The sequence below is a fragment of the Epinephelus moara genome, chromosome 7 (assembly GCF_006386435.1).
Source record: "Epinephelus moara isolate mb chromosome 7, YSFRI_EMoa_1.0, whole genome shotgun sequence".
In the NCBI taxonomy this organism is placed as follows: Eukaryota; Metazoa; Chordata; class Actinopteri; order Perciformes; family Serranidae; genus Epinephelus; species Epinephelus moara.
This window is the reverse complement of record NC_065512.1, coordinates 16,176,454-16,188,075: the sequence shown is the minus strand read 5'-3', so window position 1 is coordinate 16,188,075 and position 11,622 is coordinate 16,176,454. Positions and strand designations below refer to the sequence as shown.

General features: G+C 43.3%; 1 protein-coding gene across 1 annotated transcript in view; it reads left to right on the top strand.

Annotated features, from left to right (window-relative positions):
• LOC126393484 (RCC1 and BTB domain-containing protein 1-like) overlaps positions 1 to 11,622 on the top strand; it is a 17,730-nt gene that overhangs the window by 2,786 nt on the left and 3,322 nt on the right. The window contains exons 3-11 of the mRNA XM_050049672.1: positions 3,243 to 3,494; positions 5,224 to 5,374; positions 5,452 to 5,618; positions 8,087 to 8,245; positions 8,340 to 8,447; positions 10,284 to 10,426; positions 10,518 to 10,708; positions 11,256 to 11,382; positions 11,469 to 11,620. Coding sequence (XP_049905629.1) covers positions 3,369 to 3,494; positions 5,224 to 5,374; positions 5,452 to 5,618; positions 8,087 to 8,245; positions 8,340 to 8,447; positions 10,284 to 10,426; positions 10,518 to 10,708; positions 11,256 to 11,382; positions 11,469 to 11,620 — 1,324 coding nt within the window. The 5' untranslated portion in view covers positions 3,243 to 3,368. The remainder of the gene's footprint in view (positions 1 to 3,242; positions 3,495 to 5,223; positions 5,375 to 5,451; positions 5,619 to 8,086; positions 8,246 to 8,339; positions 8,448 to 10,283; positions 10,427 to 10,517; positions 10,709 to 11,255; positions 11,383 to 11,468; positions 11,621 to 11,622) is intronic.

Below are 11,622 nucleotides of genomic sequence, written 5' to 3'. Positions count from 1 at the left end.
AGGATAACGCACCATGTCACAAAGCTCAAATCATCTCAAACTGGTTTCTTGAACATGACAATGAGTTCACTGTACTCCAATGGCCTCCACAGTCACCAGATCTCAATCCAATAGAGCACCTTTGGGATGTGGTGGAACGGGAGATTCTCATCATGGATGTGCAGCCGACAAATCAGCAGCAACTGTGTGATGTCATCATGTCAATATGGACCAACATCTCTGAGGAATGTTTCCAGCACCTTGTTGAGTCTAAGACACCAAGAATTAAGGCGGTTTTGAAGGTAAAAGGTGTCCAACCTGGTACTAGCAAGGTGTACCTAATAAAGTGGGCAGTGAGTGTATGTACTACTTTATATACTGCAGAATGGCTTGTAAATATCTCTCTGGGAACAAAAAATAATATCATGATTTATTTGTTAATTAAGATTTTTACAATACCACGTACCATGTATCTTGAATTTGCACCAAAGTACAGTACTTGAGTAAATGTACTTAGTTATAACAGTCTTACTTAAGTGCAGAAACGTAATCAGTAAAATGTATTTGAGTATCAGTGTAAACAGTCTTCATGCAGCGGAATGGCCCCTGTCAGTGTTGTATTATTGTGTATCATTGATTATTGTTACTTTTACAGCATTGATACTGTATCTAAGTAGTGTTTTAATATAGTCGCTGGATGAGAGGGATAAAGATTTCAAATTCTTTATAAACTCACAGAATTGTTATTGTGTTTGGCCACCATATACTGTTTATCTGACCAGTGTTGGTTGTGATAAACAGGACTGTAATATACAAAACTGTTTTTGGTGCTCATCACCACAGTCTGTCTCTCCTGTCTCACTACTTTCACGTGGTCTTATGAGTGGTCCCAAACATTGAACCGTGGTTTCAAAAACATTGGTTTCCAAAATAAAAAAGTTGTTTCTTTAAGAGTGTTTCTTCTGCCTCTGTTCATCTCACTGAGCCATCTGCTGGTGACGTTTAACTGGGTCAGGAAACCTCCAGAGCTCTCCTAAATAATTTGGGAGCTGAGGCCAAATCCTAACTCTCAGGAATGTTTATATACGGCACATATTATTGATTATAATTTATATAATTCCTAGGATTTTGACACACTTAAGACCACAATTTCACTCTGAGGAGCTTTACACATACCGGCCCTGATCTGTTTAAGATAATGTAACACTAATCTCCTCTCCGAGATTATGAATGGGTTCAGTGTGATTTCTTCAGATGAACATCACTGTATGTGTGTGAAGCCTGTTTGTCCCGATTTATTTAAACATTTAAAAGGTTTTAAACAAGACAGAGTGCTTAGACTTTGCTGTAAAATGCCTTTCCCCAAAGATAATGGGTCAGTTTCATGTTTTTGTGTCTATGTAAGTAATGGGGGCAACAATTTTTTAAACATGGTTTTAGAATTGAGCAAGTTCGCCCCATCAATTTATGTCCTCTAAAAGTGCTTGTTTTTGCCACTGACAGGATCAGATTATTATTATTATTATAAGTGTCTGACAAAATTATGGAAAGGATCCCTTCAGAAACAGACCTCTTTGTTAAAGAGTAAGATTCTTTTTGTTGAACCACAAACAGCCCTGAAATTGCCGCTGCCAAACTTACCCAGCTCCATCCATCCATTTTCATTCTCTTATACGGGGACGGGTCGCGGGGGCAGCAGGCCAAGAAAAGCACCCCAGATGCCCCTCTCCTCAGCAACGCTTTCAAGCTCCTCCTGGAGGACCCAGAGGTGTTCCCAAGCCAGATGAGATATGTAATCCCTCCAGCAAGTTCTGGGTCTGCCCCGGGGCCTCCTACCAGTGGGACGTGCTCAGAACACCTCTAACAGGAGGCGCCCAGGAGGCATCCTGATCAGATGCCCGAACCACCTCAACTGACCCCTTTTGACGCAAAGGAGCAGCGGCTCTACTCCGAGCTTCCTCCGGATGTCGGAGCTCCTCACCCTGTCTCTAAGGCTGAGCCCAGCCACCCCACGGAGGAAACTCATTTCAGCCCCTTGTATCCATGATTTCATTCTTTCAGTCACTACCCAGAGCTCATGACCATAGGTGAGGGTTGGGACGTAAATGGACCAGTAAATCAAAAGCTTCACCTTCCAGCTCAGCTCCCTCTTCACCGCAACAGTCCAGCACAGCACCCGCATCACTGCAGACGCCACGCCAAACCACCGATCCATCTCACACTCAATTCTACCCTCACTCGTGAATAAGACCCTGAAATACTTGAACTCCCTCACTTGAGGCAGTAACTCTCCCCACCCGGAAGGGGCAATCCACTGGTCACTGGCAGAGAACCACGGCCTCAGACTTGGAGGTGCTGACTCTCATCCTGACCGCTTCACACTCGGCTGCAAACACAGATCACAGTATGATGAAGCCAACACAACCACATCATCTTCAAAAAGCAGAGACGCAATTCTGAGGTCCCCAAACCGGACCGCTTCCTCCCCCCGGCTGCCCCCTGAGATCCTGTCCATGAATATCATGAAATGGATTGGTGACGAGGGACAACCCCCAACACCCACTGAGAACGTGTTTGACTTTACGCTGAGTATGCAGACGCAGCTCTCACTTTGATCGTAAAGGGACTAGACCAGACTCCATTTAAAAAAACAGTAATTTCATCATCCTAAAAGTTGACAGGGTCAAAATTAAACTCACAAAAACCATTCTGGTTCATCTTTGCACTGTTCCAGCAATCACCAACTCTAGTTTGGTTGCAATAAATCCTTAATTCAACAACTTAGATGTGTAATTATGTTGGCTCTTAACATGCTAAATTTACTGTTTATTTGAATGGAGTCTGGTACGTTTAGCAGGGCAGGCTGTTTCTGGTTAAACAAAAAGGATCTTACTCTTTAAAAAAGGTCTATCTCTGTAGGGATCCTTTTGATAATGTTGTATTCGCTAGAATAATAATCTGAGCCTGTCAGTGGCAAAAACAAGTACTCTTAGTCTCAGGCTGCAGCACGCTCGCTCAATACTGGAGCAATTTTAAAAATCGTCGTTCCCCATTAGTCACTCAGACACAAACATAACATGGGAAAAAGAGATCAGGTTGAAAAATACAGAACTTACCCTTCAAACCTCGAGCCAAATGTCAAGTTTTTCTTTTCTCAACTGAAGTTAGTGTGACTAAGCGCATTGACTGAAATAGTGTTTATATATGTTGACATATGTCTGTGATGCTCCCTGACTGTCTATTTTCCCATCCACTCACAACAGCGACTGCAGCACTGGCATCTCTGCCCCCTCACGCCCTCCCCTCGCCCCTGCCCCCTGCTCTGCCTTTGGATTGAGGGTCATCCCTCCACCCCACCGCCTGCGCCACAGACTCGCAGCGAATGCATCATGGTGGATGTAACCAAGTGGCCCATTTTCAGCCTGATGGGCCCCCAGGAGCTCTCCACCATACGGAAAGCGTGCGTGTTTGGAACGTCTGCTAATGAGGCCATCTACATCACCAATGATGATGAGGTGAGCGGTCAGTGGGGAAACAGGGTTGTGGAGTGAATCACGCGAGGGAAGTCATTGCTCACCACTGATCATCATCACTGGTGTGGAACTAATAATTGGAGGACCTTAGGGTTATTTATTTTATATTACTACTGTACTTAAGATGACTGTATAATGTGGGTGTTCACTTTATGCTCATTTAGAATTCGATTTCACTCAACAAGAGGAGTAAAACATCGTGACAGTACAACAGAGAACATTTACGGTGCTTTATTTCTTGTCTGTTATAGGTATTGCAGCATGGTGATGATGTGGCAATGTGTTCAAAGCTGTACAAATCAATATGTTTATCCAGAGTGGATCAAATTCCTTCGTTTTCTGTCAAAGGTGTTGCTCTAAGTGAAAAACCTACAAACATTTATCATCCAGCTCATCAGCTGCTCTCAGCTCTGCGGAGCATTTTATTGTCTTTCAGCTTATTGTTCGGTTTGATCACCAGCAGCTTCACTATTGTGCTTCACTCCCACTGTTCTTATCAACCTCGTTTCTAACTACAACAGGCAGCTATGTCCAGCACTGCACATTACCAGCCCAGAACCAAGCAGCAGACAGACAAAGTTAGGAACAAACTGGTGAACACAGTGGAGCAAGATTGTTCCATGTCCACGGTGCAGAGTAGTAGAATGCAGTTTCCCCAGATGTGTTAAAACCCAGGGTACATTAAAGAGCAACCACCTGGAGGAGCGTAGCTGGTAACGACCAGAGCTGACACACAGAAGGGAGCAGAGGTAGGCCGGACGTTTGCCCAATATTGCTTTATAGATAAAAATATACCAGTATTGTTTGCGAGTCGTCAATGATGTCCAACCCACCAAACCCTAAAGAATGCAGTGAGGAGTGAGTGACTTTGTACACTGAATCAAGGCTACGCAAAATGGAGGAGGTTGCATTAGGGGTGTGCCATATCACCTCATTCATGATAATACTGGTATCATTTTTAATATCACATGAAAAATTCATCTGGTGATACTCAGGTCATGCTGTTTTGCACAGCAACAAGCGTGGCTGAATACGAAATTATTACCGACTCCGCGGTGGTTCCAGACAGAGTAGCAGCTTCAGTAGTGTGGAATAAACTGTGGCGTCCTGAATGTTTTATGAACAGCCCCGGACTTCTCAGACTCTTTTTTACCGTTTAGAGGGAACTCAGTCAGCGGCTCCTCTGGCAACAGCACACCTTCTCTTTCTCTCCTCTCTCGCCATGCGCACGCGGGAGTCAGCGTCGTCAAGTGATTTTGTCAACACACACAAACACAGGGATGCTACTGGTCCCTTGTCTTCATCTACAGTGATGTAGACACTTGAGCAAGCATTTTTTAAAGACAGGTTGCTCATGCACCGATATAAAATATAACTTGTTCCATGATAATACTGACAGCCATGATCATTTTGGCCACTATAATTGTCAGCTGAAACGTGCAGACCCTTTGGTATGGTTCCTTAATAACTAATGTTAAAGTAAATATCAAAGTAAACTGTCGGCTGGTGTCCTTGCTTGTCACCTCTCTGTATCAGCGCTGTTCTGTCCCGAGTTGTGTGTGTGCTCTTATCAGTGCTGTTGTTGATGTTTGTGCGTCTGGAATGTGACCTGCTACCTACTCAGCTGACGGAGGCCGGCTCTGCTTAGCCCTGCTTATCACTGATCCACATTACATGTCCTCTCCTTCGTCTCTCCTCTGTCCACACCCAGGTGTACGTGTTTGGGTTGAACTGCAGTAACTGCCTGGGAACGGGGGACAGCCAGAGCACCATTGTCCCCAAGAAGCTGGACTTTCTGAGCGGGAGGAAGGTGGTCAGCCTGAGCTACGGCAGCGGACCTCACATCCTGCTGGCCACAGAGGGTAGCTGCACAAAAAAAGTTTAATCCTCCTTTTGGATTAAAAAGTGCTGCAGAATGACTAATCTTTGTGTGTTTCAGACGGAGAGCTATTCGCCTGGGGTCATAATGGTTACAGCCAACTGGGAAATGGGACAACCAACCAAGGAGTGGCTCCAGTGCTGGTGTCTGCCAACCTGCTGAATAAGAAGGTCACAGAGGTGGCCTGTGGCTCTCACCACTCTATGGCTCTGACTGACTCAGGAGAAGTGAGTGTCTTCGTGCAGCAGAGTGGAAACCTGTTTAAAACCTTTCTAATGACACATGTGATTCAGCTTTGGCCAAAGGCGGTGCTTAGTCATACAGACCATCTCAGGGCCCCGAGTCCAAACACAGCAGCAGTTGATCCCTCTGAGCTGAAAACTTACGAAACCAAGCTCAGCCTTGAGGACACTGTTGTGCTTCAGACTCCATCAAACATAGTCAGCTTTGTACTGTAGCACACTGTGGTATCCTGCTGGTTCACAGATACAACAGAATGTTTTATTCACTGCGGCTGAAACTCAAAAGAGGATCTTGAATAATATGAGATGCCTTTAGCTGTCAAAGAAATAATTTGACGTTCTGGGAAATGTTGGTTTTCTTGCAGAGTGTTTGATGTGAGGTTGGATACCACTCTATGAAGCTACCACCAGCTGACAGCTAATTTAGCCAACCAGACTGTTTCTTGGCTGCGACCTGTAAATTCTCCAGTGGTTGCCTGGCAACTGGTGCTGGCCAAGAAAAAGTCTGGTACCTAAACCCTCATGTTAATTAAGCCCCATTTCCACCAAACACTTTTGGTGTAGTACCTTTAGAACCAACAGTAACCCTTCAGACATGGTACCTATACCCTAGCGTTTCCACTGCAAACAGTACTCTTAAATGTGGGTGGGGTTGTTGTCACTCACTGCTCCGTCCTCACTCACTGCATTTCCTCCATCAGTCTGCACCTCGTTTATCGTTCACAGAACGAGACATTTTTCAGGACAAAATAAAACAGGCTGCAGTGAGAATCTCTCTCCATGGGATATTTAAAAATAGCAGCTTTGTGCATTTAGTCCTTCTCAGGCAAGCTCATGGGTTTAGTGTTGCTGTAGCCCACAGGAACGACACTCCATGATGCTTTTTTTAGAATATATGCAGTTCACATAATCCGGCCGAAATTGATATATATAAACGCTTGAAGATCCACTCATTACGAAAAGTGTGTGTCATATAAAAACTAAAGTAATGGTCAAAGTTGTCACAGTGAAATTTAAAGTGTGTTGATGGATTCACGCCGTCAACTCATGCATTGAGTAACATTACAAGTTAATGTTCCACCTTAAAAGTTGCCGGCAGTCGGCCCAGTGAATTAAATTATTTTTTCTTAGTTATAGTCTACTAATAAAACTCTCCACAGTATGAACGTCCTCTATTGACCAATCAGACTGCAGTGTTCACAGCTCCACCTTTTAGTACCAGATCTGTGTGCTAGGTACCCCAACAGAGGGGGACCAAAAATGGGAACGGTACAGAACGGATCCATTGGTACCATCCACAACTTTTCACAGTGGAAATGGAAAAAAAGCGTACTGAACTGAACTGAACTGAACTGAACTGAACTGAACTGAACTGAACTGAACCGTACTGCTCGGTGGAAACAGGGCTTTAGAGGTGCTGGTAGAACAATCTTGTTACCATCAGACAGAGACACTGTAGGGGTTTCTTCATGTTAAGCTATTAGCCGAATACTTGATAGCTTGACACTTAGTTTACAGATGTGAATGGTATCAATCTTATCATCTAACTCTCGGCAAGAAAGTAAAATGTCAGACTCTTCCTTTAAGATGCACTGTATATTGATATGACTACAGTATACCATACAGTCCTGTAGTGAACTTATCTGGGACTATCAGTACAACTGAGTCACTGTAATTGCAGTTAGAATACACTTACAACAGCATTATAAAAGACATTCAGTAGTGTCAGTTTACATAAACACTGCAGCCAACAACTCAGCTACCTCTTAGCATTAAAGGGACAGTTCACCCCAAAATCAAATATACATATTTTTCCTCTTACCTGTAGTGCTGTTTATCAGTCTAGATTGTTTTGGTGTGAGTTGCAGAGTGTTGGAGATATCAGCTGTAGAGATGTCTGCCTTCTCTTGAATATAATGGAACTAGATGGTACTCAGCTTGTGGTGCTCAAAGCGACAGAAAATACATTTGAAAAACTCAACAGCAATGTCTCTTTCCAGAAATCATGACCTGGTTACTCAAGATAATCCACAGACCTTGTTGTGAGCAGTTTCATGTAGGAACTATTGAGTTTTTCAAATGTATGTTTTGGCGCTTTGAGCACCACAAGCTGAGTGCCATCTAGTTCCATTATACTGGAGAGAAGGCAGACATCTCTACAGCTCTCTACACTGATAAACAGCACTACAGGTAAGAGGAAAAATATGTAATTTTGATTCTGGGGTGAACTGTCCTTAAAGATTAAGAAGCCTAGCTGCTGTTTGAAACAATTTAATCAATCAATTAATCAATTAATCAATCCTCTAAGGGGGCCTAAAAGCTGGAATTTAACAGCACAGGGTACAAGTGGGTGTAGATGATAATGTTTGTTATGTCATAATAACTGTTTACTTTGAAATAAATAGATGTGGGATACTGAATTCTTCTTCTCACCTTTACTTCCTGTCTGCCAGGTGTATGCGTGGGGCTACAACAACTGTGGTCAGGTGGGTTCAGGCTCCACAGCGAACCAGCCCACTCCCCGCAGAGTGTCGAGCTGCCTGCAGAACAAAGTGGCTGTCGGTGTCGTCTGTGGGCAGACCTCGTCTCTGGCAGTGGTGGACAACGGAGAGGTGACTGTTTAGTTTATGCTGCGGTTATAAACACTGTGTTATCCATCTGTGGGCACCACAGCACAGCAGTCATGTTCTGTTTGTGTCTCTGCAGGTGTACGGCTGGGGCTACAACGGCAACGGACAGCTTGGACTGGGAAATAATGGGAACCAGCTCACTCCCTGTCGCCTTGTCGCTCTGCAGGGTTTATGTGTGCAACAGGTGGGAGATTACACACTCACAAAATATTTGCCCATCTCAACCAGTGAGATCTGACATCCAGTTCATCTGTTTGAAGCTGCCAGTTAATCAATACATTCTGATTCAGCCCTGTCATGCTTTTATTTGTCCGTATTTTTTTTCTGTCTTTCTTTTTACAAATTTTCTTGTTTTGATTTTGTCTTTTTACAAATTTCTTGCTAATTTTTGGGTCGTTTTCTTTGTCTGCATTTCTTTCTTCCTTTCTTTCTTTTACTAATTTTCTTGTTTTTAATTTTCTCTTTTCACTAATTTCTTCCATTGTTCATTGCCTTCTTCCCGTGTTTTTTTTTTTTTTTAAATAAAGACAATTTGCTCAGGTTAACGGTTAACGAAAAAAAATCTGAACATTTTCATTGCAGTTTAGTCAATGTAAAAGTTCTCTGTCCTCTGTTGAAGTTGCATGTGCCAGCTAACGTCATTTTATTTAGAATCTTTCACATTTGTAAGTATTGAAATGATTTATTGCTACAAAGCTTTCATTGAAAGAGAGACAAGTCCACTGGGGAGGGAACTTTTGGGTAAAACAAATGAGAAGCACACAGTGTGAAAGATTATAAACGATTATAAATAATAATAAAGTTAAAGCTGCCATATTTAGATATTGTTAGCATTGATATGATGTGTGTGGTTTGTCCGTTCTGGGCTTCTGTAGAAACATGGTGGTGTAACAGGGTAACAAAAACATGATGATTCTTATTTTAATGTGAATATACACCAAGGCAGTGGTTCCCAACTCCATTCTTAATGGAGCACAGGTGATTTGCAGGTTTCTTTTTTTTTAAAAAGTGCAGTGATTTTCCCGCACAGAGCTTTTATTTTGAAGTACTGTTTCCTGCTGTAGAGTGAGTGTCTAATGGACAGCTGCTTTACAGAGACAGCAAACTAACTTAATGACATGGCCAAACACAAGTATGACTGAATATATTAAACTGTGTGGACCTTGAACTAATGACTTAAGAGAATCCTGGACCTCATGGCTGGACCAGTTGGGAACCACTGCACTAACGAGAACATACTCATGATATGATGTTCCATTTCTGCCAGTACATCCCCCTAAATCCTTCACACTGGACCTTTAAAATGACACCAGTTTGTTGTGCTGCTCTCACAGCTCTGGGACCTGTAATGATAAAACTGCATTTGCTGTTTCCACCCGTAACAGCAGGTGTCGCCAAATCCTCCAGGACTAACATCTTTGAGACTGCCAATTTAACTTTGATTGTGGCTTATTCAGTCATCACTATTTAAAGTTTGGAAAAAAGATTTTAGCATGCATTTTACCAAAGATTTATACACCATGCCACCTTTTTACGACTGAAACAACAAACCTTAAAACAAGTGAGAGGAGCACAGACAGATTCTTTATAACCTGAACTGTTCTGACTGCATCACTCACAGAAGAATCAGACTGAGACAAAAGGTTTTCGGGGTTGGGTAAGAAGTTGGGTGCATTGGTATGTAATCAGAGCTGAGGCAGAGTTTGTTTGTAGGTCAGCTTTGTTTGTTTACATTGCAACAGAGCGTTTCCAGTTTTAGAACCTCAAACAGTTTGCGTATGAGCTCAGTGTCAAGTTTACCGTGTCAGTACAAATCTGCCTTCTTCACGTTGTGTTCACTCCTTACTTTGATGTAAATCTCTGCATGAAACACCCCAATAAAACTGACAATTCTTCGTTATATTTATTCAGTTTAAAGTAGACTTTGCTCATTGTGCTTTAAAAATGCGACAACATGTTGTGTGTTTGTGATTCATGTTAAAATGTATCTTGCAACTGAAGTTTTTTGCTTCCTCTCCAGATTGTCTCAGGCTACGGCCACTCCCTGGCACTAACAGATGAGGGGTTGCTGTACGCTTGGGGTGCCAACACGTACGGACAACTGGGCACCGGCAACAAGAGCAACCAGCTGAGCCCAGTCCAGATCATGACTGAGAAAGAGAGGTGAGTGAGACCATCACCACAAACAATAATAAACCCTCACCTCCTCGCTGTCTCTTACACTGCTGATTCTCTCCTCTGGCCTCTCTGACAGGATCGTGGAGATCGCTGCCTGTCACTCCACACACACGTCAGCTGCAAAGACTCAGAGTGGTCAGGTGTACATGTGGGGTCAGTGCAGGGGCCAGTCTTTAGTGCTGCCTCACCTCACGCACTTCACCTGCACAGACGATGTCTTTGCATGCTTCGCCACCCCCTCAGTTATGTGGAGGCTTCTTTCCGTAGGTAAGACACTGGGCTTGTGTGGCCAGTGATGTTGTAGTAATGAAAGGACTGCACCAGTGGTTTTACATGCTTAATCCTGTTAACTACAAATTAAGTTTGAACCATTTTGCCTTCAGAACCTTGTCCTGGTGCTAGCAAGGTGTACCTAATAAAGTGGCCAGTGGATGTATATTTCTGTCTGTGTGTACATACAGTGAATCTACAGACAGTTTTATGCATCTGGCCGCAGATGTTCTATTCAAATGTCCCATTAAGACATGACGGTGAGCCATCACGCATAATACCATCACCCCAAAACAAAGGCAGCTTCACATATTATTTTTATTCACAATCACAGTGTACTAAATGTGCACAGTTTGACCCATACAAAGCGCCAAATTCTGTGTTTCTTTGCAAGAAACTGACGAGGAAATCGTTGGGAACACATCAAAGAAAACTGTGCAAAAATACAAGTAATTCAAATCACTGCTGCTGTTTATCGTCCTAACTCCGGGGTTGGATGTGTGTGTGTGTGTGGGTGTCTGTGTGGCTGTTTTTCTCCCTCCAGAGCGTGATGACTTCTTGACCGTGGCTCAGTCTCTGAAGAAAGAGTTTGACAACCCGGAGACAGCTGACCTGAAGTTCTGCGTCGACGGCAAATACATCTATGTCCACAAAGCAGTTCTCAAAATCAGGTCGGGGGATTTCTCCTCACGGCTGTCAGCTGAAACTGTAATATAAATAACTCAAAAGTTAACATCTGAAACAAACTGTGTTGCAGGTGTGAACACTTCAGGTCCATGTTCCAGTCCCACTGGAATGAAGACATGAAGGAGGTGATTGAAATAGACCAGTTCTCCTACCCGGTGTACCGCTCCTTCCTGGAGTTCCTGTACACGGACAATGTGGAGCTGCCACCAGAGGATGCTATTGGT